The sequence below is a fragment of the Macrobrachium nipponense genome, chromosome 37, assembly GCF_015104395.2.
Source record: "Macrobrachium nipponense isolate FS-2020 chromosome 37, ASM1510439v2, whole genome shotgun sequence".
Classification (NCBI taxonomy): domain Eukaryota; kingdom Metazoa; phylum Arthropoda; class Malacostraca; order Decapoda; family Palaemonidae; genus Macrobrachium; species Macrobrachium nipponense.
The window spans coordinates 37,284,116-37,305,113 of record NC_061097.1 but is presented as its reverse complement, the minus strand read 5'-3'; the positions used below and the strand labels follow the sequence as shown (position 1 = coordinate 37,305,113).

General features: G+C 43.8%; 1 protein-coding gene across 1 annotated transcript in view; it reads left to right on the top strand.

Annotated features, from left to right (window-relative positions):
- The window catches only part of LOC135209146 (squamous cell carcinoma antigen recognized by T-cells 3-like), a gene marked incomplete in the record, with an annotated part of 60,601 nt that overhangs the window by 2,093 nt on the left and 37,510 nt on the right, over positions 1 to 20,998 (top strand). The window contains 3 exon segments of the mRNA XM_064241802.1: positions 4,291 to 4,445; positions 9,714 to 9,965; positions 17,490 to 17,622. Coding sequence (XP_064097872.1) covers positions 4,291 to 4,445; positions 9,714 to 9,965; positions 17,490 to 17,622 — 540 coding nt within the window.

The window sequence follows — 20,998 nt, the reverse complement described above, 5'->3', positions numbered from 1 at the left end:
TCCTGTGGAGACGGACCACCACTTGAAGGGACTGCTTCGCACCTTGAATGTCTTTAATTTCTTAGACTGGTGCATGGAGTTTTAGACCTTCAGTCTAGAAGTCCTGATTCTCTCAGTCTGGGGGAGCTGTCCAGCGTGTTGTCATGTATGGACAAGGCCGTCAGGGATGGTTCGGTGGAGCTAGTTTCTCATTTTGGAACTGCTTTCTGAAGAAAAGAGCTCTTTTATGCAATTTTACGCTAAGTCGGTCTCTCCCGCTCAGAAAGCGGAATTGCTCTTTGCGCCTCTTTCGACCATCTCTTTCCCCCAGGCTATGGTAAAGAATCTTGCAACGAGTTTGCAAGAGAAGGCGACCCAGGACCTCTTGGTACAGTCTTCAAGACGTCCAGCATTCCTTCCACATCGGCATTCAGTCAACCCCCGAAGAAAGTCAAACCCTTTCGCGGGGCACCCCCCTCGAGAGCAGCTCCTCGAGGGAGAGGTTTTTCGAGAGGAAGAGCTTCATTTAAAACCAAAACCACCAAATGAAGATCTTGTCCTTCAGACGCCAGTCGGGCCAGACTGAAGTTCTTTGCGGAGGCATGGAGGCAGAGAGGGGCGGATCCTTGGACTCTCAAGATAGTAGAGCAGGGGTACAAGATCCCCTTTTTACATCCTCCTCCTTTAACATCAACTCCCAGAGACCTCTCTCCCATCTTATCAGGGAGAGAAGAAAAGTATTCTTTTTCGATCTGTTAGACCAGATGGTCGAATAAAGAGCGGTGGAACAAGTCTTGGACCTGGAGTCACCGGGCTTCTACAACAGGATTTTCCTAGTGCCGAAGCAGTCGTCAGGTTGGCGCCCAGTCCTGGATGTGAGCAGGCTCAATCTTTTTGTAGAAAAGATCAAGTTCAAAATGGAGACGCCTCAGTCGGTGCTGGGAGCCTTGAGACCTGGCGACTGGATGGTGTCTCTGGACCTGCAGGACGCGTACTTCCACGTCCCCGTCCACCCTCTTTCAAGGAAGTACCTGAGATTCGTCTTAGACAACAGGGTTTGGCAATTCAGAGCCCTTTTTTGTTTCGGTCTCAGCACGCCCGATGGTTTTCACAATGATAATGAGGTATGATGCGAAGTGGCTCCATTCGTCGGGGATCAGGATATCCCTCTACCTCGATGATTGGCTGATCAGAGCGTCGTCGAGGCAGAAATGTCTGAAGGACCTTCAGTTTACGTTAGCCCTAGCAAAGTCTCTGGGTCTTTTGGTCAACTCCGAAAAGTCGCATCTGGATCTGACCCCGACACAGTCCATCGTGTATCTGGGGATTCAGATGGATTCAGTGCTTTTCGGGCGTTTCCATCCCAGGAAACGTCAGCGACTGGGGTTAGAGAAAGTCGCAGCCTTCCTAGAGAGAGAAGCTTGTTCGGTGAGGGAGTGGATGAGTCTGCTGGGCACCATTTCCTCACTAGAAAAGTTTGTCTCGCTGGGAAGACTGCACCTCAGGCCTCTTCAATTTTTCCTTGCGGAAGAATGGAAGTCGAAAGAGGACCTGAATGCGATCCTAAGGATCTCAAGCAAAGTAAAAGGCCACTTAAGGTGGTGGCTCGACCCTCAGAAGTTACGAGAGGGCTTCTCCTTAAATCTTCTGAGCCCCGACCTAGTGTTGTTCTCAGACGCTTCCATTTCAGGTTGGGGAGCAACACTGGGGGGGAGGAAGTGTCAGGCTCCTGGAGAGGGGAACAGGTAGCCTGGCACATCAATGTAAAGGACTGGCAGCGATATTCCTGTCGCTGCAGTTCTTCGAAGACAAACTGTCAAGCAAGGTTGTTCAAGTCAACTCAGACAGCACCACAGCCCTTGCATATCTAAAGAATCAGGGAGGAACTCACTCCAGATCCCTTTTTCTCCTGGCGAAAGAGGTTCTGCTATGGGCAGACGCAAGGCGCATCAAGATCCTGACAAGATTCGTGGCAGGGGTTCAGAATGTCAGGGCGGACCTTCTCAGTCGACGAAATCAGATTCTACAAACAGAATGGACCTTGCACCAGGAAGTCTGTCAACAATTATGGACATTGTGGGACGTCCTCTAGTAGACCTGTTCGCTTACATCAAGGACGAAGAGGCTTCCTCTGTATTGCTCCCCGGTTCTGGATCCAGGGGCCAATTGCATTGGGACGCGTTGCTCTGGAACTGGACGGACCTGGATCTTTACAACCTTTCCCCCATTCAAGATCATGGGGGAGGTAATGAGGAAAGTTCGCAGCTTCAGAAGGGACAAGGTTGATCTGATTGCCCCAATGTGGCCAGCAAGAGAGTGGTTCACAAGAGGTCATGACATTCCTTGTGGACTTCCAAGAACGTTGCCCTGGAGGAGAGACTACTCAGACAGCCTCACTTCAAAAAGGTTTCACCAAAACCTCTCCACTCTTGGCTCTGACTGCGTTCAGACTATCGAAAAGTTGGCCAGGAGCGAGAGGCTTTTCAAAAGCAGCTGCGAGAGCAATCGCTAATGCTCGAAGAGCCTCTTCTAGAGCTGTCTACCAGTCTAAGTGGTCCTCCTTCAGGGTATGGTGCAAAAAGGAAGGAATTTCCTCTTCCACGACCTCTGTGAATCAGATAGCAGATTTCTTACTCTATCTAAGAAATGTGCAGAAGTTGGCAGTTCCTACAAATCAAGGGTTATAGGAGTATGTTGTCTGCCGTTTTTCGCCACAGAGGACTGGACCTCTCCGACAATAAGGATCTGCACGATCTCTTAAGGTCGTTCGAAACCACCAAGATTCCACAAGCAAGACCGCCCTCATGGAATCTCGATGTGGTTTTGAAACATCTTATGCTAAGTCCCTTTGAGCCTCTCCATGAAAGCTTCTCTAAGGGACTTGACGAGAAAAACGCTTTTCCTAGCTTCTCTGGCGACGGCGAAGAGAGTTAGTGAAATCCAAGCGTTCAGTAGCCTAGTGGGCTTCAAGGGGACAACGCTGTCTGCTCGTTGAGCCCATCTTTCTTGGCTAAGAACGAGAACCCGTCTAATCCTTGGCCGAAGAGCTTTGAAATCAAAGGAATGTCGAGTCTCGTGGGTCAAGAACCAGAGAGAGGCCCTGTGCCCTGTCAGGGCTCTCAAGTTCTATGTGAATAGGACTAAAGAGATAAGAGGTCCTCAGGTAATCTCTGGTTGCTCGGTGAAGAGACCAGATTTGCCGTTGTCGAAGAATGCTGTTGCTTTCTTCTTTGAGGGACGTCATTAAAGAGGCTCATTCATCTTTCCAGAAGACTGATTTGAGCCTCTTTAAAGTGAAAGCTCACGAAGTCAGAGCCGTAGCTACTTCTCTTGCCTTCCAAAGGAATATGTCTATCAAAGATATACTTGATAGCACCTTTTGGAGGAGCAATTCCGTATTCGCCTCACATTACCTTCGGGATGTGAGAACGATTTACGAGAACTGTAGTTCTTTGGGGCCTTACATTTCGGCAGACACAGTTTTGGGGGCTGGAGGTAGCTCTCTCCCTATCCCTTAGCTTAGTTAGGTTAGTTTTTATTGTGTTTTTGGTTGATGGTGAGATCTTCTGTGGAAATCTCCCATTCCTTAGTGTTAATGTCAGGGGTTTTTTGGTTAGTTGGTCAGGTGGTGGTCGGTTGCTGTGTTACTGCCATATGTTTGGCTAGATGGTCTTGTCACATTGTGGTCACGTCCCCGTTGACAGAGCATCCAGAGTGCACCAGCACTACAGGTCCAAACCTGGCTGGCAACTCTGATAAAAGCATAAGCAGGCTTTAGTGACAGTAATCACAGAGTCTACTTTGCTATCAGGTAAGGAACCAAGAAGTAAATCTTTCATTTAATTTAAGTTTCCTAAAAAATCCTATTCTGTCTCTACCCACCATCCGAAGGTGGGATTCAGCTATATATATATCTGACAGGTAAGTTTCATGAACAAAATGTTATTGTTATAATACAATTAAGTTTGTTCATACTTACCTGGCAGATATATATAATTAGAGTGCCCACCCTCCTCCCCTCAGGAGACAAGGGTCATGAATAAATATGAACAGAAAATGGGAATGGTTCCTGATATCCGCCTCCCAGCGGCGGGAATGGGTACTACCACCTGACCGCCGCCCCACTACGTGTGCCGCGAGTTTGAAAATTCTGTCGGACGTCAGAAATACAGCTATATATATATCTGCCAGGTAAGTATGAACAAACTTAATTGTATTATAACAATAACATGTTATATTCTTCATATTAAAAAGGGATTGACAGACCCTGATTAACTGACCTAAATATCCTATTGTTAACCTTTCCATCAGGTGTACAAGTCTGGGTAGAATATGTCATGTTCATGCTCGGTGGAGGAGATATGGATGGCACACGTATAGTAGGAGATCAGGCTCTCATGGCTGTTGGCACACATGTGGCAGAAGGAATACTCGTCTGGCAGGTTGTTCTCTTAGTGGAAAAGCAGGTGAATGTACAAAAGTTAAAACAAAATCTTTTTTTATAGTAGTACATGCAATAATCTTGAAGAACTGTCACAGTTAGCTTTCATGCCTTGTTGTTTGTTTTGATTATTTGTTTCTTCACTTTTATATCTGTTCCTATGGAAATACAAGTCATTGCCATATATGTAGTATGCTTCAGTATAAGCTGGAATCAATCATTAAATCTTGGTACCAAGGTTGTAAACTGGTATTAATTAGGTGATGGGTGGTATCCGCCATTCGCTTGCCACCATCAAGCTATTTTTCTTCAACCACAGTTCAGATGTCTTGGTACACTTTTGTTGACCATCATTTTCAAATTAGTTCATCTCTTTCTGTTAAGTGTATGGTTTGTGTGTTTTTTTGTTCTCCTTTGATTTGAATTAGGAAAGTGAACAATGAGATGTGTGAAGGATTTAAGCAGGTGCTCGGCTTCTTCATTACCTTAAATGTTAGTATTACCAGTTTTGTTGTTCAGCATTGGTAGGCCTGTAAGGATTTTGACAGCTGGTCTCCTCATTGGAGATGTTTTGAAGTATTTGAGGAAGTCTCTCTCTCTCCCTCTCTCTCTGTCAGTTGATTGCTTGGCTCATTTTTGATCTTTATGATCCCACATAAATAGCCAGCCCTTCTCTGTCAAACCCATCTTGTTGGTAGAATATAATCTAAGTCGCACTCTGGAGGCAAAGCCTTTGTTCCAACTGCTATGTTTACCACTTGCTTGTGTTGTCTTGTATATCAGGTTTATAAAGACTGATCTGCTGATCAGAAGGCTCCCTGCTGTCTAGCAGATCAAGGAAGCAACTATCCCCACTTTTGTCACTCCAGAGGGTGGTCTGTATACTAGAAGCCCCCTTCAAGTTTTTATTTCATCAGTCTGCAGACTGGCAAACAACTTCCCTTTGGAGAAATCACAAGAATGTTTTCAGTTACATAGTCAGGGGCCATGGACTTTCAGGCTGCATCATGGTTCGTTCTTTGATTGAACATGCTCGCCGACCTCAATATCACTGGACACATACCTGCATTGACCTTCCTCTCATCCTAGATTGTATTGCATGGGCAAACTTTATCCTGAAAAGTCTTTGCTTTATGTGTACTATTTTCCAAGCAACTTTTAGCTGAGAATTGTCACACACAACAAAAAAGATCAGACTGGATTTCTTTTTATACCTTCCAAAGAGTAAAGTTGAGGTGGTTGTGAAAATGAGGCATTTTTGAAGCCAAGACACCTTGATCCACTGTGCAATCTCCCTCTAGCCCTCCCAGGTGTTGAAGCTTAAGGGGACCGTCCGCTATGATGTCTATTTTTTTTATTTATTACGCAAAATACATAATTTTCATATATGTTTTAGATATATATAATACCTTCATCATATAAAAATTTCAAGTCATTTTACCAAAAACTTTTTGTTTTATTAGCAAAAATCATGATTTAAAAAAAAAAATTGGTAGTTTTCTCCGCTAATATGACATCAGTTGTATTGAAAATCATACCATACAAACTTCTTTATATACGAAACAATTCTGTGTGACAGAATTTTGATTTTTATTTTTTATGAATGTTTTTTTTTTTTTTTTTTTTTTTTTTTTTTTTTTTTTTTTAATTTTTTTTTTTTTTTTTTTTTTTTTTTTTTTTTTTTTTTTTTTTTTTTTTTTTTTTAGTCTAGACACTCAAAAAATTCTTAAAAAAAAGAAAAAAAGAAATCAAAATTCTGTCACACACAATTATGGGATTTTTATTCCTCTTTCCAATGATATCTTTCTCTCTAAAATTGGATAATAAATAACCGAGTAATGGTTACCGACATACGCATAAGTATGTTTTTGAGTTATGAGCTCCCAAAGATTTGCTATGTAAATTTTCGCTTTTTTCTTATAAAAGTCAAAACAACATTATTAGAATTACTTTATTTGTACTTTTATTGTTGATTTCTACATCAAGGATCGTGGTCCTACCCCTAAAAGTGGTGTTAGTACCCTCAGCGTGACACCAGATAATGATGTTGACGGCGAGACATGAGACTATGAGGGCAGCTGATAACAATGAATTTTCGTGTTTATCTTTCAGCACACTCCTGGCCTTCGCTAATTTTGCTAGCCATAGTTGCTGAGTAGCCTTCTTGATCTTAGGTAACTTCGGCATTGCTATAAGTTCACTAAGAAGTTATAAAAACAAAGTAAATAGCTAGTAACCAAACGCAAGTGCCTACGTGCATGTAACTGCTTTGACGTCTGTGGCGTAACTGAGTCACTCTCCGAGTCTCGCCTATAAATAACCGCTCAGAGCAGCTCGCTTCTCACCCAGTGTCACAGTACCTTTCATTGCTACCAGATGTATGAGAATTTCGAAAAAATCTTAAAAAAATCGCTGTATATATGCAAAAATAAACACGCAAAAGCGATTCTGTCAAACTCAAGTCATACAGACGACGCATTTACGATGACGTCATCATTTAAAAACCGCTATATCTTCATTATTTGTGAAAATAATTGGCTGAAACTTCTGGAAAGCATGCACGGCATGTTTCTGCATAGATACAAGTAATAACTCGATTTTTTATTTTTTCAAGTTGACATGTCATTCGCCATAGCAGACGGTCCCCTTAAGCTTACTGTTGCCAAGCACTCGGGGGAGACCACATCATCTGTGACTAGTATTGGTGGGGTTCAAACCTCCTTGAAACTGTGACAAGAAGCAGAGGTTTATTCCTTGTGAAAGGGTTAGGAGTCATTTCAGCTCTTTTGGCACCCCACTTCTCCACTTTGGCTAGAGGGCAAAATAAGGAACAAGAAGGGAGGAGGATAACCCTCCTCAGGTAGATTTCGGCTACTTGTCCACTTCAGGTAGAGGTGGATCTGACAAATAAAAAATACAGAAAATAGTTTTTGTGCCTTATATTTTCCTAATGCTATATATATAAGGTAAAAATCAATATTTCTTTCCAAATATTTTTTGTTACTTTAATATTTTAAACAAATAATAAAAATGAGAGGCCCTAAACCTTGGTCTTGAATAGGTCTTCATGCTGTGAAGATAAGCTGCTAGACCTTATTAGAAATCAGAGATGACAAAGTATGAATGATTAATTTTTTAGTATATTTGCATTTTTCAATTTTTTATCTATATGCTTGGAAAAAAGAAAAAGCTAAGTAAAAGAACACCATTAATAATGAAAACAATCAATAATAGCATAAACCAAGTTTTTTATTTTATTTTTCTCTGAAAATTCAGTCATTTCCAGTGATATAATTTTATACCTGACTGTATACCGATTAGTTGGAATGACAACTATTGTAATAAAAGTGATCATCCGCAAATGCTCATATTCATAAATTTATATATTTTTTCACATAAAGGTAACATTTCAGGTGGACGTGGATCTCACAGACCTAAGTACGTAACCACATTTCAGGTAGATGTTGGTCTCACAGACCCAGATGCCTTCATATTGACAAAATGGTGAGAGACCTTGAAGTAACTCCATCACCTCCTACATGTATACTCAAAGTTAGGAAGCTACTGGGAAGACCAGGCCTTCCAGGTATTTAGAAGTTACTGAACTAGGAGTTTTACTAGGAGGGGGAGGGGAGGTCTCAGATCCAGGTTTACCACGGTGGGTTAAGGATAACTGTTTCCTCTGCTAGTGCAGGGATAGTCTGTGTCATTCGTGACAGTTATAGACTACCTTCAAGGACTACTGATTGTTAATGCACTATTCTTCTATTGCTTAACGTGAATGATGGAGAAACACAATTTTGATACGCACATATAGTTCTTTATTAGATCCATGACGGTAACATCGATATGGTTATATTGTTAGGCGTTTATACATGTAGACTTGACGTATGCAGCGTAACTTGAAGTGATGTGATGTGATGTGATGTGATGTGATGTGGTTCAATTACTATGGATAAATGGAAAAGAAATAAACGTATGAATAATATGCTAATTTATACAAAATTATTAAGTTAAATAACTAAGACTAATAGAAACAATATGCAAAGCTTAATTAAGTAAATTATGCATGTATAACGGCTAATTACAAAAAGCTAATACACAAAGTCAATATAATTAAGGCTCATATAAAGACATACGTCATATACAATGTAGGCTTACAAATGGGGAAAGATGAATCCGCTATTCTAAAACAATATAATAGGCATTTACTTACAATTATGTTCCTATAACAAATATTCCTCAGTAAATACCAACTTTCGTTACATTCGTTATATCCGTTCTGTATGAAATCTCTTTTTAAAACTGATAACTTTCCTCATTTGTTTACAGGAAGACACTATCGAATACCAAAAAGTACACGTGACTGATAACTATGCATAAATTAGCTAAAACAACCCAACACCAAGTAAACAATTATTATGGCCGAGCGTAGACTCGGACCAGCAAACTACCACACAGCAAACCTTAACATTAACCATCGCGATAACAAGACAACACGAACATTATTTACAGTTAATCGTTGGGCATCAACACTGATATCACCCTTACACATGTCCCTTTCCCAGCCTACCTTCCAGGTACTTTTACATTGGCTTTTTTCAGTAAGAGGGCAACTGAGGGATGGAGAGTGGTCACCAACCTCTCTGTTAAAGACCCAGTGCTCTGCCTTGAGCTAGGTCTTCCAGCTGAAGAGCAAGGTCCTCTTTTCCTTGGTAGAGTTGTCTGTGTTTATAGCTTCAGCCTCCAGAGTGAGTGTGACTGCAGCCTAACTTAGGCATTGTAGGACCCTTGGGAGAGGCTTCAGATCAAGATATCATTCTTGAAAACTGGTTCTGCAAGATATAGCCTCATTGTAGTAGCGTTTCGATGAGTTGCACAGCCTTGTACTTGATAACAGTGGACAAGGTTGAGCCCTACATACCCACCTGCTGCCAATTAAGTACCTTGTTATCATGGGTCACTAACACTTGGACTGAGGAATACTCAAAGATTAAAATTTCTGGTTTGAAGGTTAAATTTTCTAGTTTGAATATTTAGAAAAATATTCAGTAAATTACTTTAAAATTTTTTTAATTTTATTTAAATTCAGCTGTGCTACCTCAGAAAATGGTAAAATTTTTACTCTTTACTAATGGGAAAACATTTAGGTAATTGATTAATTATATAGACAAAGGTACATATGTAAACAATTCTGTATTGGTGTATTATCTGCGAAGAAGTCAATGCAGTGTAATAGCCTTTAAATGTTTTTAACCTGCATTTAATATTGTTTTAAATTGTATTCTCCTAGGTATATGCAGGAATGCAGAAACCTGGCGCAATTGAAATGGAGGATGAGAAGAAAAACCTTGAGAAGCAACTTGGCAGAATTCAGGATCTGTACAGAAGACAGGCACGAGTGTCTTTGCTCAATTTAGACCCACAGAGCTTCTTAGATGAGGCAGCTGAATACTTTGGTGGCAGCATTGAACCACAGATGAGAGTGGACCTTGATAAGGCACAGAAGAAACTGGACGAGAAAATACCTTTTGAAGACGAACTGGTAAGATTTTTGAAAATATGATTGCCATATCTTTTTGGATTGTTTGTAAGGAGTTATATGGGCAGTGACTGTATATGTGTGGGTTAGGTTCCTTAACCCCTTATATAAGTTTACATTTTATTGTAGTGTCTTACCGAACAATTATAGAGCCGTGATTTCCACGAGCGGCAGGATACTAAATTCAAATTTAGCGCGTCGGCGTCGCCAACACTGGTGGTGATGACGTCATCTCCCTCCACTCGCGGGAGAACTAGGTACAACTGCCCAGGTGAATCCAATTCTTTTCCTGCCGGCGTCCGGTGAACATCGGTGGTCGGTGCGGTTGGATGACTTTGCTTCGCTTTTTTTCTTGTGGAATTGATCTTCGGAATTGAAGTACTCTTTTTTGGCGTTGTTGTTATTCTGCTTTTTATTTAGGCGTTGCCATGTCGGATTCTAGTCCGTCGGGAGTTAGGTTTTGCATCTCAGGATGTAAAACTAGATTATCCAAGTTAGAATATGATTCTCACACTAAATGTGTTAAGTGTAGGGGACAGGTTTGTTCAGCAGATCGAACATGTAACGAGTGTAGTGATTGGACTGATTCTCAATGGAAGTTTTTTAGTTCATACTCGGAGAAATTAGCTAAAGACAGAATTAGAAAAGCAGCGCTTAGGGAAAGTAGACTTAGCTCCGCTTCGTCTTGCGATGCTTCTGTTCCTTCTGTTTCTCCTCAAATTGTTACGTCTCCTTTAACTACACCTCCTATTCCTCCTACTAATCCCACTTCTCCGGCTTCCCGTGTAGTTTCTTCCGACACCATTGCCAGTCTGGAATCGAGGTTAGATCAGAAATTTTCGGTACGAGCGAATACGATTTGCAACTTGGTAATTCAGTTAAGACGTTTTCGGAGAAAAGCGGCTTTTCAAGGTTAAAAAAGGGGGAAGTTTTTGGTTTAGTTGAGGGTGCGTCTGTCTGTCCTGACACGTCTCCTAGACAAAGGTCACTGTCCAGCTCCCCCGCACCGGGGAGAAGACATACCGGAAGTCCAAGGGAGTCGATCGGGATTTGCCCACAGACAGGCGCCTCTCTTGTTGAGCCTGTTGCGCCTCAACAGGGCTCGGTTAAGCGTTGGAAAGGTGTTGTGGTCAGACGCCTTTCGAATGATTCAAGCGATTCGTCTCCGGTCGCGCGGCGCTCTTGGCGAGATTCGCCCGTTTCGCGTCCCTTAAAGCCTCGTTCAGGCGCCGATTCTTCGCCTCCTCCAGTCAAGCGGTATAAGGAGCCTGAGAGTAGGGTTGCGCCGCGGCCGTTAGCGGCTCGTTCGTCGCCTCAATCTGTGCCTTTTTCGGCTCCATCTACTAGTAGAGATTGTGGTTTTAGCGCTGTAGCTAGCAGTTCTAAGGGTGTTTCTTTAGGCGCTTTTTCGTCTGTTACGCCTGATGCGCCTGTTTCGCCTCGAATTTCAGCGGCTCCAGAAGCGAGGCGCAAGTAGTCTTTTTCCGCCTTCCTGCTGAACCATTTAGGCTCTTCCAAGCCTACGTTAACTGTTTTTGATTCGTCTCTGGCGCCTTTGCGCAAGCAGTTAGAGATGTTAACCAACTGGATGAATGAGTCCAAGGGTGGTTCGAAACCTTCAGATCCGGTTGTAGTTCCGTCTACTTCTTCGGCGGTATCGGAGAATGAAGAAGAAGTAGAGGAGGAGGATTCTCATCACCTCTCGTGTTATTCACGTCTCCTTAGATTTCTTCTGGTATCTTATCCAGATTATTTTGAGAAAGCGGCTCCGCGCTCCCCAACTTCAACTTTTTTGATGAGGAGGAAAACTTCAGACCCTCTCCTCCCAAAACTTGTTCTATCTAAAGCGGTTAGACATTCGTTGAAAGAGACTGGAAAATGGATGTCTATGAAAAGAGACTTAGGGAAGGCTCTTTTTGCTTACCCTCCCTCTAAGTTGCTTCGTAAGAGGTATAGGTTTTATGTAACTGGGGAAGCTCCTTCTCTGGGAGTTTCTGCCTCCTCCCAGGGAGACTTCTCCAGTTTAATCGACTCCTCTAGAAGATCTGCTTTCGCCGCAGCGAAAGTTTTCTTTACAGCGCCTGAGTTTGGACCACGTTGTAAAGAATCAATTTAAACTTTTGGAAGTCTTTAGCTTCCTTGATTGGACTATTGGCGCTTTAGCGGCCAAGATCGAAGATTGTCCTTCTCTTTCTCAGGAGTTAGCGGAGGATTGGATTGGTGTTCTGTCCTGTGCGGACAAATTCATTAGGGATGGATGTGATGAGTTAGCTTCGCTCATCGCCTTTGGTACCCTTAAGAAAAGGCAACTTTGGTGCTCCTTTGCTTCTAAAAGGGTTACTTCCCAACAGAAGTCTGCTCTCTTGTTTGCTCCGTTTGTGAAAGATAACCTCTTTCCAAACGATGTAGTGTTGTCAATTTCGTCTGCGCTAGATAAGAAATCTACTTCGGATTTACTGGCACAGTCTACTAAGAGACCTAAAGCTCCTGTGGAGACTGTTCCTTCGGTTTCTCCTCTGGCCCAAGCGCCTTTTCGAGGGAGAAAACCCCAAAGCGCTTCTTTCGGCCGAAGTCGAATTTGCGACCTCAGTCTAAGGCCTCGGCCAAGGTTAACAAACCTTCCAAATGAAAGCTCGGTTCTTCATGCACCAGTGGGAGCCAGGCTGGCTATGTTTTGGGAGGAATGGGAAAACAGAGGAGCAGAAGCCTGGGTAGTGCAAGTACTCAAGTTCGGCAATCGTATTCCTCTCGTTTCACCTCCCTCGCTCTCACCTGTGCCAATTCCATTCCAGGCATACTCTCCGGGCTCAGACAAATTTCTGGCGCTAGCCGCAGAAGTGGAAGCGCTTGTTCTTAAAGAAGCGATAGAACAGATAGAAGGGGATTTTCCTCCAGGCTTTTACAATCGCCTTTTTGTAGTTCCCAAGTCATCAGGGGGCTGGAGGCCGGTTTTGGATGTGAGCGCCCTGAACTTGCATGTCCAGAAAACAAAATTTCATATGGAGACCACTCGGTCGGTTCTGGAGTCCATCAGACAGGGGGATGGGATGGTCTCTCTGGACATGCAAGACGCTTATTTTCACATTCCGATACATCGCAAATCTCGGAAGTACCTGAGGTTCATGTTCGAAGGCAAGGTGTTTCAGTTTCGGGCGCTTTGCTTCGGACTAGCGACCGCGCCTCAAGTTTTAACCAGGGTTCTATCCCCGATAGGAAGCTGGCTGCACATATTAGGAGTAAGAATCTCCCTCTATCTGGACGATTGGCTTCTCCGGTCGGAATCAGAGAGTCGGTGCATGAAGGACCTTGGAACAACTCTGGATCTTGCCAGAAAGTTAGGAATTCTGGTCAAACAAACAGAAGTCCCAGTTGGTTCCATCTCAGAGCATCCTTTATTTGGGGATGATTCTGAATGCTCAAGTTTTTCGGGCTTTTCTGTCCCCGAAGAGGGTTCAAGGCTGTCTGGAGACAGTTCAGGAGTTCTTGGACAAAAAGGTAAGTTCTGCCAATCAGTGGATGAGGCTCCTGGGCAAATTGACGTCAGTGGAGAAATTTGTGACGTTGGGAAGACTGCACATGAGACCTCTGCAGTTTTTCCTGAGAGCCTCTTGGTGCGGAAGACACAACCAGACTCGATTACCTTTTCCTGCCTTTCCTGTCACAGATCAAAGAAAAGAGGACCTAAGGTGGTGGCTCTCTCGAGCAAGGTTGGAAGAAGGGTTAGATTTACGACCCCATCCTCCCGAACCTACAGTTCTTTTCCGACGCATCGGACACAGGTTGGGGAGCCCTACTGGGAAATCAACGGACTTCAGGAGCTTGGTCGGAGAAGGAGAAGAATTCCACATAAATGTAAAGGAACTGTTAGCAATTTTCTTGGGGCTCAGACAGTTTCGGAGTTTAGTAGAAGGTCGAGTAGTGGCAGTGCATTCCGACAACTCCACGGCTCTCTCGTACGTGCGGAAACGGGGGGACTCAGTCTTTCTCTCTGTACGAAGTAGCCAAGGATCTCCTCCTGTGGTCAAACGAAGCGAAGGTTCAGCTAGTCCCGAGATTTGTTCCGGGAAAGATGAACGTTCTGGCGGACGAGTTAAGTCGTCAACAGCAAGTGTTACCTCTGGAGTGGACTTTGGACAACAAGATTTGTCAGAAACTTTGGCGCCTTTGGGGACGACCGTCAATAGACCTGTTCGCGACATCAAGGAACAACCGTCTTCCTCTCTTTTGTTCTCCAGTCCCAGATCCTCTAGCTTGGTCGGTGGACGCAATGCTGTTGGATTGGTCGGGTCTGGAAGCTTATGCATTCCCTCCGTTCGGTCTAATAAGAGAGGTGCTGAACAAGTTCAGCACCTCTAACAAGTTCACCTCTAACGTTAATCGCTCCCTTTTGGCCCAGGAAAGAGTGGTTCCCGGACCTTCTCCAGTTGTTAGTAGACTTCCCCAGACTTCTTCCTCCAGAGAAGTAGCTTCTCAAACAAACCGCACTTCAAGAGGTTCCACCAAAACTTGTCCGCTCTAGCTCTGACGAGGGTTCAGACTGTCCGGAATCTTGTCAGAGCGAAAGGATTTTCAAGAAGAGCTGCAGAAGCTATCGCTCGTTGTAGGAGAGAGTCTTCTAACAAACTCTATCAAGGGAAGTGGAGAATCTTCAGAGAGTGGTGTAGAAGTGCTAAAGTCTCTACTTCTGCGACCTCTTTAACAGAAATAGCAGATTTTCTTCTATTTCTTAGGAACTCTAAGAAACTGGCTCCTTCGACGATCAGAGGATATAGAGCCATGCTCTCTTCGGTTTTCGACATCGAGGTTTGGATATTTCCTCCAATTCAGATCTGTCGGACCTCATTAGGTCTTTCGAAACCACTAAGCTCCCGCAAGATACAGTGACTTGGAACTTAGATGTGGTGCTTAAGTTCCTCATGGGGCCACCGTTTGAGCCTTTGAAGTCGGCTTCACTCAGGAACTTGACTAAGAAGGCACTTTTTTCTTATTGCACTAGCTTCTGCTAAGCGTGTCAGCGAATTGCACGCTATAGACAAAAGAGTCGGTTTCTCTCAAGGCAATGCTGTATTTTCGGTATCTTTGACCTTTCTAGCCAAAAATGAGAACCTTCTAATCCTTGGCCGAGGAGTTTTGTGGTAAGGAACTTATCTGATTTGGTTGGACATGAGGAGGAAGAAAGGCTCTTATGTCCAGTCAGGGCTATTAAGCAGTATCTGTTTGCCACTAAGGGTATTAGAGGACAATCTTCTAAGAATCTGGACCTCCCGGTTCAAAATCCCTCTCGTCCTCTTTCTAAGAATGCTATATCGTTCTTTATTAGAGAGCTTATCAGGGAAGCTCACTCGCAGTCCGAGAACGACAATCTTTCCGTTCTGAGAGTTAAAGCTCACGAGGTTAGAGCAGTGGCAACTTCCTTAGCATTCAGAAAGAATTTATCTTTAGCTTCGATTCTTCAGAGCACGTTCTGGAGATCGAATTCGGTTTTGCGAGTCATTATCTCAAATAGATAGAAACGGTTTTCGATAATTGTAAAACGTTAGGTCCGGTGGCGGTTTCTGGCATGGTGTTGGGAGAAACGGCACAGGGGTCGTCACCTCTATGCTAACTTTTCACCTTGAATAGGTTGTCGAGTTCAAGGGAAGCTGGGGTACTGAGTACCTGGGATACTCACCAGTCTGTTAGGTCAGATTTTACAATGGTTGGGTATATATGTTTTTTAAATCGGTGTTGGTGACAAATGTTTTGTATGATTGAATTTCTGGTCTTAGCCCAGGGCAAGGGCAATCTTTGTTGTTACTATCCTCCGTCAGTCAGCCTTGACTCGCTTGAACTACGGAAGGATTCCACTCCTGTAGAGGCTAACTTTGGTCAAATTCCAATTCCTCTACAATAGTAAGAAGAGCACCGACCAGAGGCAGTAACAGTCTGCTGTAGCTCTCTTACAAGGTAAGGTACAACAGACACCTTGAGTGTTTACTGGTATTGCAATAAATGTAACCATTTAAAAATACTAGTGGTCCACTGAATCCCACCTTCCCATAAATGTGTAATCAGCTCTATAATTGTTCGGTAAGACACTACAATAAAAATGAAATTTTCATTATTAAAATGAAGTTTTATTGTATACTTACCGAACAATTATGATTATACCCACCCTCCTCCCCTTAGGTGGACGGACGGGCAAAAAGAATTGGATTCACCTGGGCAGTTGTACCTAGTTCTCCCGCGAGTGGAGGGAGATGACGTCATCACCACCAGTGTTGGCGACGCCGACGTGCTAAATTTGAATTTAGTATCCTGCCGCTCGTGGAAATCACGGCTCTATAATTGTTCGGTAAGTATACAATAAAACTTCATTTTAATAATGAAAATTTCATATTTACTAAGTTGAAGAAATCCCTTGTACACACACCTTCAACCCTGTTCACAGTGTTATCAAAACATACTGAAGAGGAAATATGGCAGTAAATGTGATGTGTAACATTCCTGATGATTATACATGCATGATATATAATTAGAAGGTAAAAACTTCTTTCCAAGGTTATTTTAGCTAATCTAATTAGCTTTGCCTAACAAGATCATCCAATTTACAGCACAACAGCCAGTTCTTTGATGCATTTCTTTGTATAGTATCTCTGTATCAATATTAGTACAGGTGTTGGTGCATGTGTTGTCTTTACTGATTGGTACTGTATAACTTGTATATTAAAACCCTGATGAGTAAGTAGTACATATTTGTTAAGGCAGGTCTACAATGTAAAACAAATTTAACCAAAATGCATAAACTTGTGTGAGGGTTTTTTTTTAACATTTCAATATGTAATGTTTTTATGTCTACTGCAATGCCACAATTCTTATACATTATGAAATAGAGAAGAATGTGTAAAGATAAAAAATGCTTAAAAATTTATATGTTACTGCCAAATCAAGCAAGGAACAACATTTAAAAAGTGAGTGACATTGCTTTATATACCACACAAAGAAACATCTTTTCCTAATCCTTCCACATTTTCCACTTAATATATATACATACATATATAACTTAACTCCTTTATCAGTAGTAAAACCCAATGTAATTGCTGACAAAATTAAATACTCAATGCAATCAGGTATGGGTGCTTGCCAATACGTACTAGTAGGTAAAAGCACACAGTTAAAGACGAAGGGACTTAGCTAACATCCACAAATCCAGTGTATGATCAGGTAATTTTGGGAAGGTCAAGGAGGAGGAAGATTTTTTAGGGCTAGACCTTAAAAAATTACTTGATGGCCAACCATGTAAAACCTCACACTTTATCATCTGTAATTACTGTATATACTCATGTAATATTTGACCCCATTTTGGTGATGAAAAAATGTTGGTCAAGAGCATCATTTACTGTATGGAAAATTTGAGCCCAGGTTTCTAAACACTCCAAATGTAGGCCTGGCTATATGGTTTAGAACATTAGGACACAGTTAGATTTTACTTGTAACCGTACTTAAATGATGGCATTGGTGAAGGTTAAATCATACTCTTCTCCTTAGCTGAAATGTGATAGCGACCAAGAGAGGTTAACCATTTATCGCCGCTACATCTCTTTTGTTCAAGACACTGACAACCCAGCGGCAGTGCAGTGCTTGTATGAAAGAGCAGTTACTGATCACTGCCTTGATGCAGGTATGTTTGATTTAAATTGGATGTCACAGGTAGCATCTTCAAGGGAGATTAAATTCTAAACCTGAACAGTCAATTGTATATTTCTATTAACTACTTGGTTCTCTTATTTTTTTTATTTATAGGGGAAACATAATAATTTCCTCATTTGACATGCAAAGATTAGACATAGAATAGAGTTGTTTGTTCATGAAACTTACCTGTCAGATATATATATAGCTGTATTCTCTGAAGTCCGACAGAATTTATAAAACTTACGACACACGTAGTGGGAGTTAGGGTGGTTAGTACCCATTCCCGCCGCTGGGAGGCGGGTATCAGGAACCATTCCCATTTTCTATCAGATTTCTTCTGTCGCCGGTGTCGTAAACATCTGTTTACACACCTCCGCCTCAGGATTTTGGAAAACTTTTCATTGCTTGAGTATCCTCTTGACTTTTTGGTTTTTTGATTGGATCGATAGCTTGGCATACGTGACTTGGACTGTTTTGAAATTGGCTTAGATTTTTTCCTTAAATATGTCTGGATGTAGTTCGGCTAGCGCCAGGGTGTGTTCGAAAGTGGAATGCAAGGTTAGGCTTCCTAAAGCCTTGGTTGATCCTCACACATTGTGTAAAGGGTGTAGGGGGCAAGAGTGTAAATATGATTTGCGCTGTAATGAGTGTGAAAGCTTGGATGATTTACAATGGAAGACGTATGAATCCTACGTAAATAAGTTAGAACGTGATAGGATTAGGAGGTCTTCCTCCAGGAGTAAGTCGGGTAGCAGACAGGGTCTTATTGTATCCCCTTCTAACCCTCCTTTAGATTTTGTGTCTCCTAACCCCGTAGTGTTGCCTTCGGGCCCTCAAGTGGTGTCTGCGGAGGGTAATGCCCTTTCGCTTATTCTGGATTCATTGAAGACGCTTGAATCTAAAGTGCTTGCCCTTGAAAACAGGCAAAATAAGTGCAGTGATAGTGCCCCTAGTGAAGTGGAGGGGGCGTCAGATCGGCCCTATAGCGCCTCTAGGCTGGGACCTCTGCCGGACTCCCAGGACTCAGGGAGAGGGCATGTCGAAGGCCGAAGGAGGGTTACGGGGAACCCCCACCGATCTGACATCCCTTCAGCAGTTCCTGTGGACGCTTCCCAGGCTGCTAAGGAGCGTGCTCGAGCACATATCCTGAAGGATTGTTTCTCGTCTTCCGACGCGTCTCCCCGCGCAAGGGGTGGGAATCTCGTTCGTATATTCGCGACCTTTGAAGAGGACTCTTCAAGAGCTTGACGCTTCACTCATGCTTTGTCTGAGTGGCATTCTTCTCCGGAAAGCGTAGCTTTTCCGCCCCAGAAGAAGTCTAGGACGTCATCCGACGATGACGCCCGCGAGCGCCCCAGTCGCTCTAGAGCCAAGGCTGTTCCTGGGAGAAAGGAAGAAGGCGTCCCCTCGCCCCTCTCCTTCTCACAAGCGCAGCTCGTCTCCGCGTAAGGAGACATCTCAGACGGAGATCATCATTGCTATGCAACGGCAACTGGACGCTTTACTGAAGCAGAAGGAGACGGTGCCTCGTCGCAGGGAAGACGATAGACTTCCTATCAAGAGAACTAGGCAGTCTTCTCCAACGGCTCCTCTTTCGTCCCCGTCTTCTGATTTTTTCGTCCTCTAGACTTCGTTTTGCTCCCCAGGGTTTGTCTAGAGTGACGTTAGACGCCAGGTTAGAGAGAGATCTCTGCATGCTCCTCTCTCTTCCCGTAGAGAGGACGCTCGGCGTTCCGACTTCGACGCTTCTGCTGACGACGAGTTTGTAGCTGTCGGACGGACTTCTTTGCGTTCGGCCCCTCTTCGACATGACAGTGTTGACGCTCAACGATACGCTAGTCGGGCAGTGGATCAAGTTTCTTCGCGGGACGTTCGTAAGGACGCTTCGCGGGACGTTAGAAGAGTCTCTATGATGGACGCTCCTTTGGACGCTTCGCTGGACGCTCGGTCGGACGCTGATTTGGACGCTCGAGAGAACGCTAGGTTGGACGCTCAGATGGACGCTCGTAGACGTTCTAGTAAGAGCTCTGTGGACGCGAATGTGGAAGTTCGCTGTCACTCGGATGTTGTTCCCGAGGCTTTGGCTGACGCTTCTCGTCTTATTTCTTCTTCACGTTCACCTCTAAAGGTGATTCCTGATCCTGTGACTGTTAAGGATCCGTTACCTTCTTCTTCTCTTCATCGTTCGGATAGGAGACTTGGAGCTAAAGGACTTCTGCCTCTTCCTTCGGATTTGCACTCGGGTAGGGAAGAAGGAGAACTTAGCGGTTCTTCTGAGGATGTGATGAAGAACAACCTGCTACGTCTGCTTCGTCAGATTATCAAGTTTTGGCACGACTACTTCGTGATTCGTTTGGCGATACTTTCCAGCCCTGCTGCTCCTCCCTTCTCCTCCTTCTCAGTTTTCGTCGTCGAAGACAAGCAAGACTCCAGGTTTCGTGAAGATGAAGACGTCGTTATCTACTAGAAGAGCTTTCCGGAAGGTTAACGCCTGGATGGAGTCTAGGAAAGCAAAGGGAAGGACTACTTTCGCCCTGCCTCCGTCTAGACTTAGCGGTAAGGCAGGGATGTGGTATGAGACAGGCGAGGAATTAGGATTGAAGGTTCCTACGTCTGCTCAAGGTGATTTCGCCAGCGTGGTTGATGCCTCAAGGAGGGCCCTTTTAGCCTCAGCTAAAGTATCATGGACGACTTCCGAACTGGACCATCTTTTGAAGGGACTGTTTAGGTCCTTAGAGGTCTTCAACTTCTTAGACTGGTGTCTTGGAGCTTAGACAACCAATCTCGTAAGCCAGACTCGATCAGCTTGGGGGAGCTGTCCAGTGTATTGTCATGCATGGACAAGGCCGTCAGGGATGGCTCAGAGGAGTTAGCCTCTCATTTTTCAGGGCAGGGGTGCTTAAGAAAAGGTCGCTTTATTGCAACTTTGCGGCTAAGTCTGTCTCTCCCGCACAGAGGACAGAACTTTGTATGCTCCCTTCTCGAGTCATATCTTCCCCAAGCTATGGTGAAGGATCTGCATTAGTCGCAAAGAGCCAAAGCCGCACAGACCTGTTTGGCTCAGTCTTCGAGACGTCCGGCTGGCCCTTCAACGTCGTCAGGAGCCCAACCGTTTAGAAAGCAGAAGCCCTTTCGTGGAGGGACTTCCGCTAGATCGTCTCCTCGAGGAAGAAGCCTTCCTAGAGGTAGAGCCCTTCCAAGTCTAGGGGCAAGAAGTGAGAGATCGTGCCTTCAGTCACCGGTAGGAGCCAGGCTGCAGTTGTTTGCAGAAGCCTGGAGAGAAAGAGAGGCAGACACCTGGTCTCTCGACGTCATAGAGAAGGGTTACAAGATCCATTTCATAAAGCCGCCCCCGCCCGTTGACT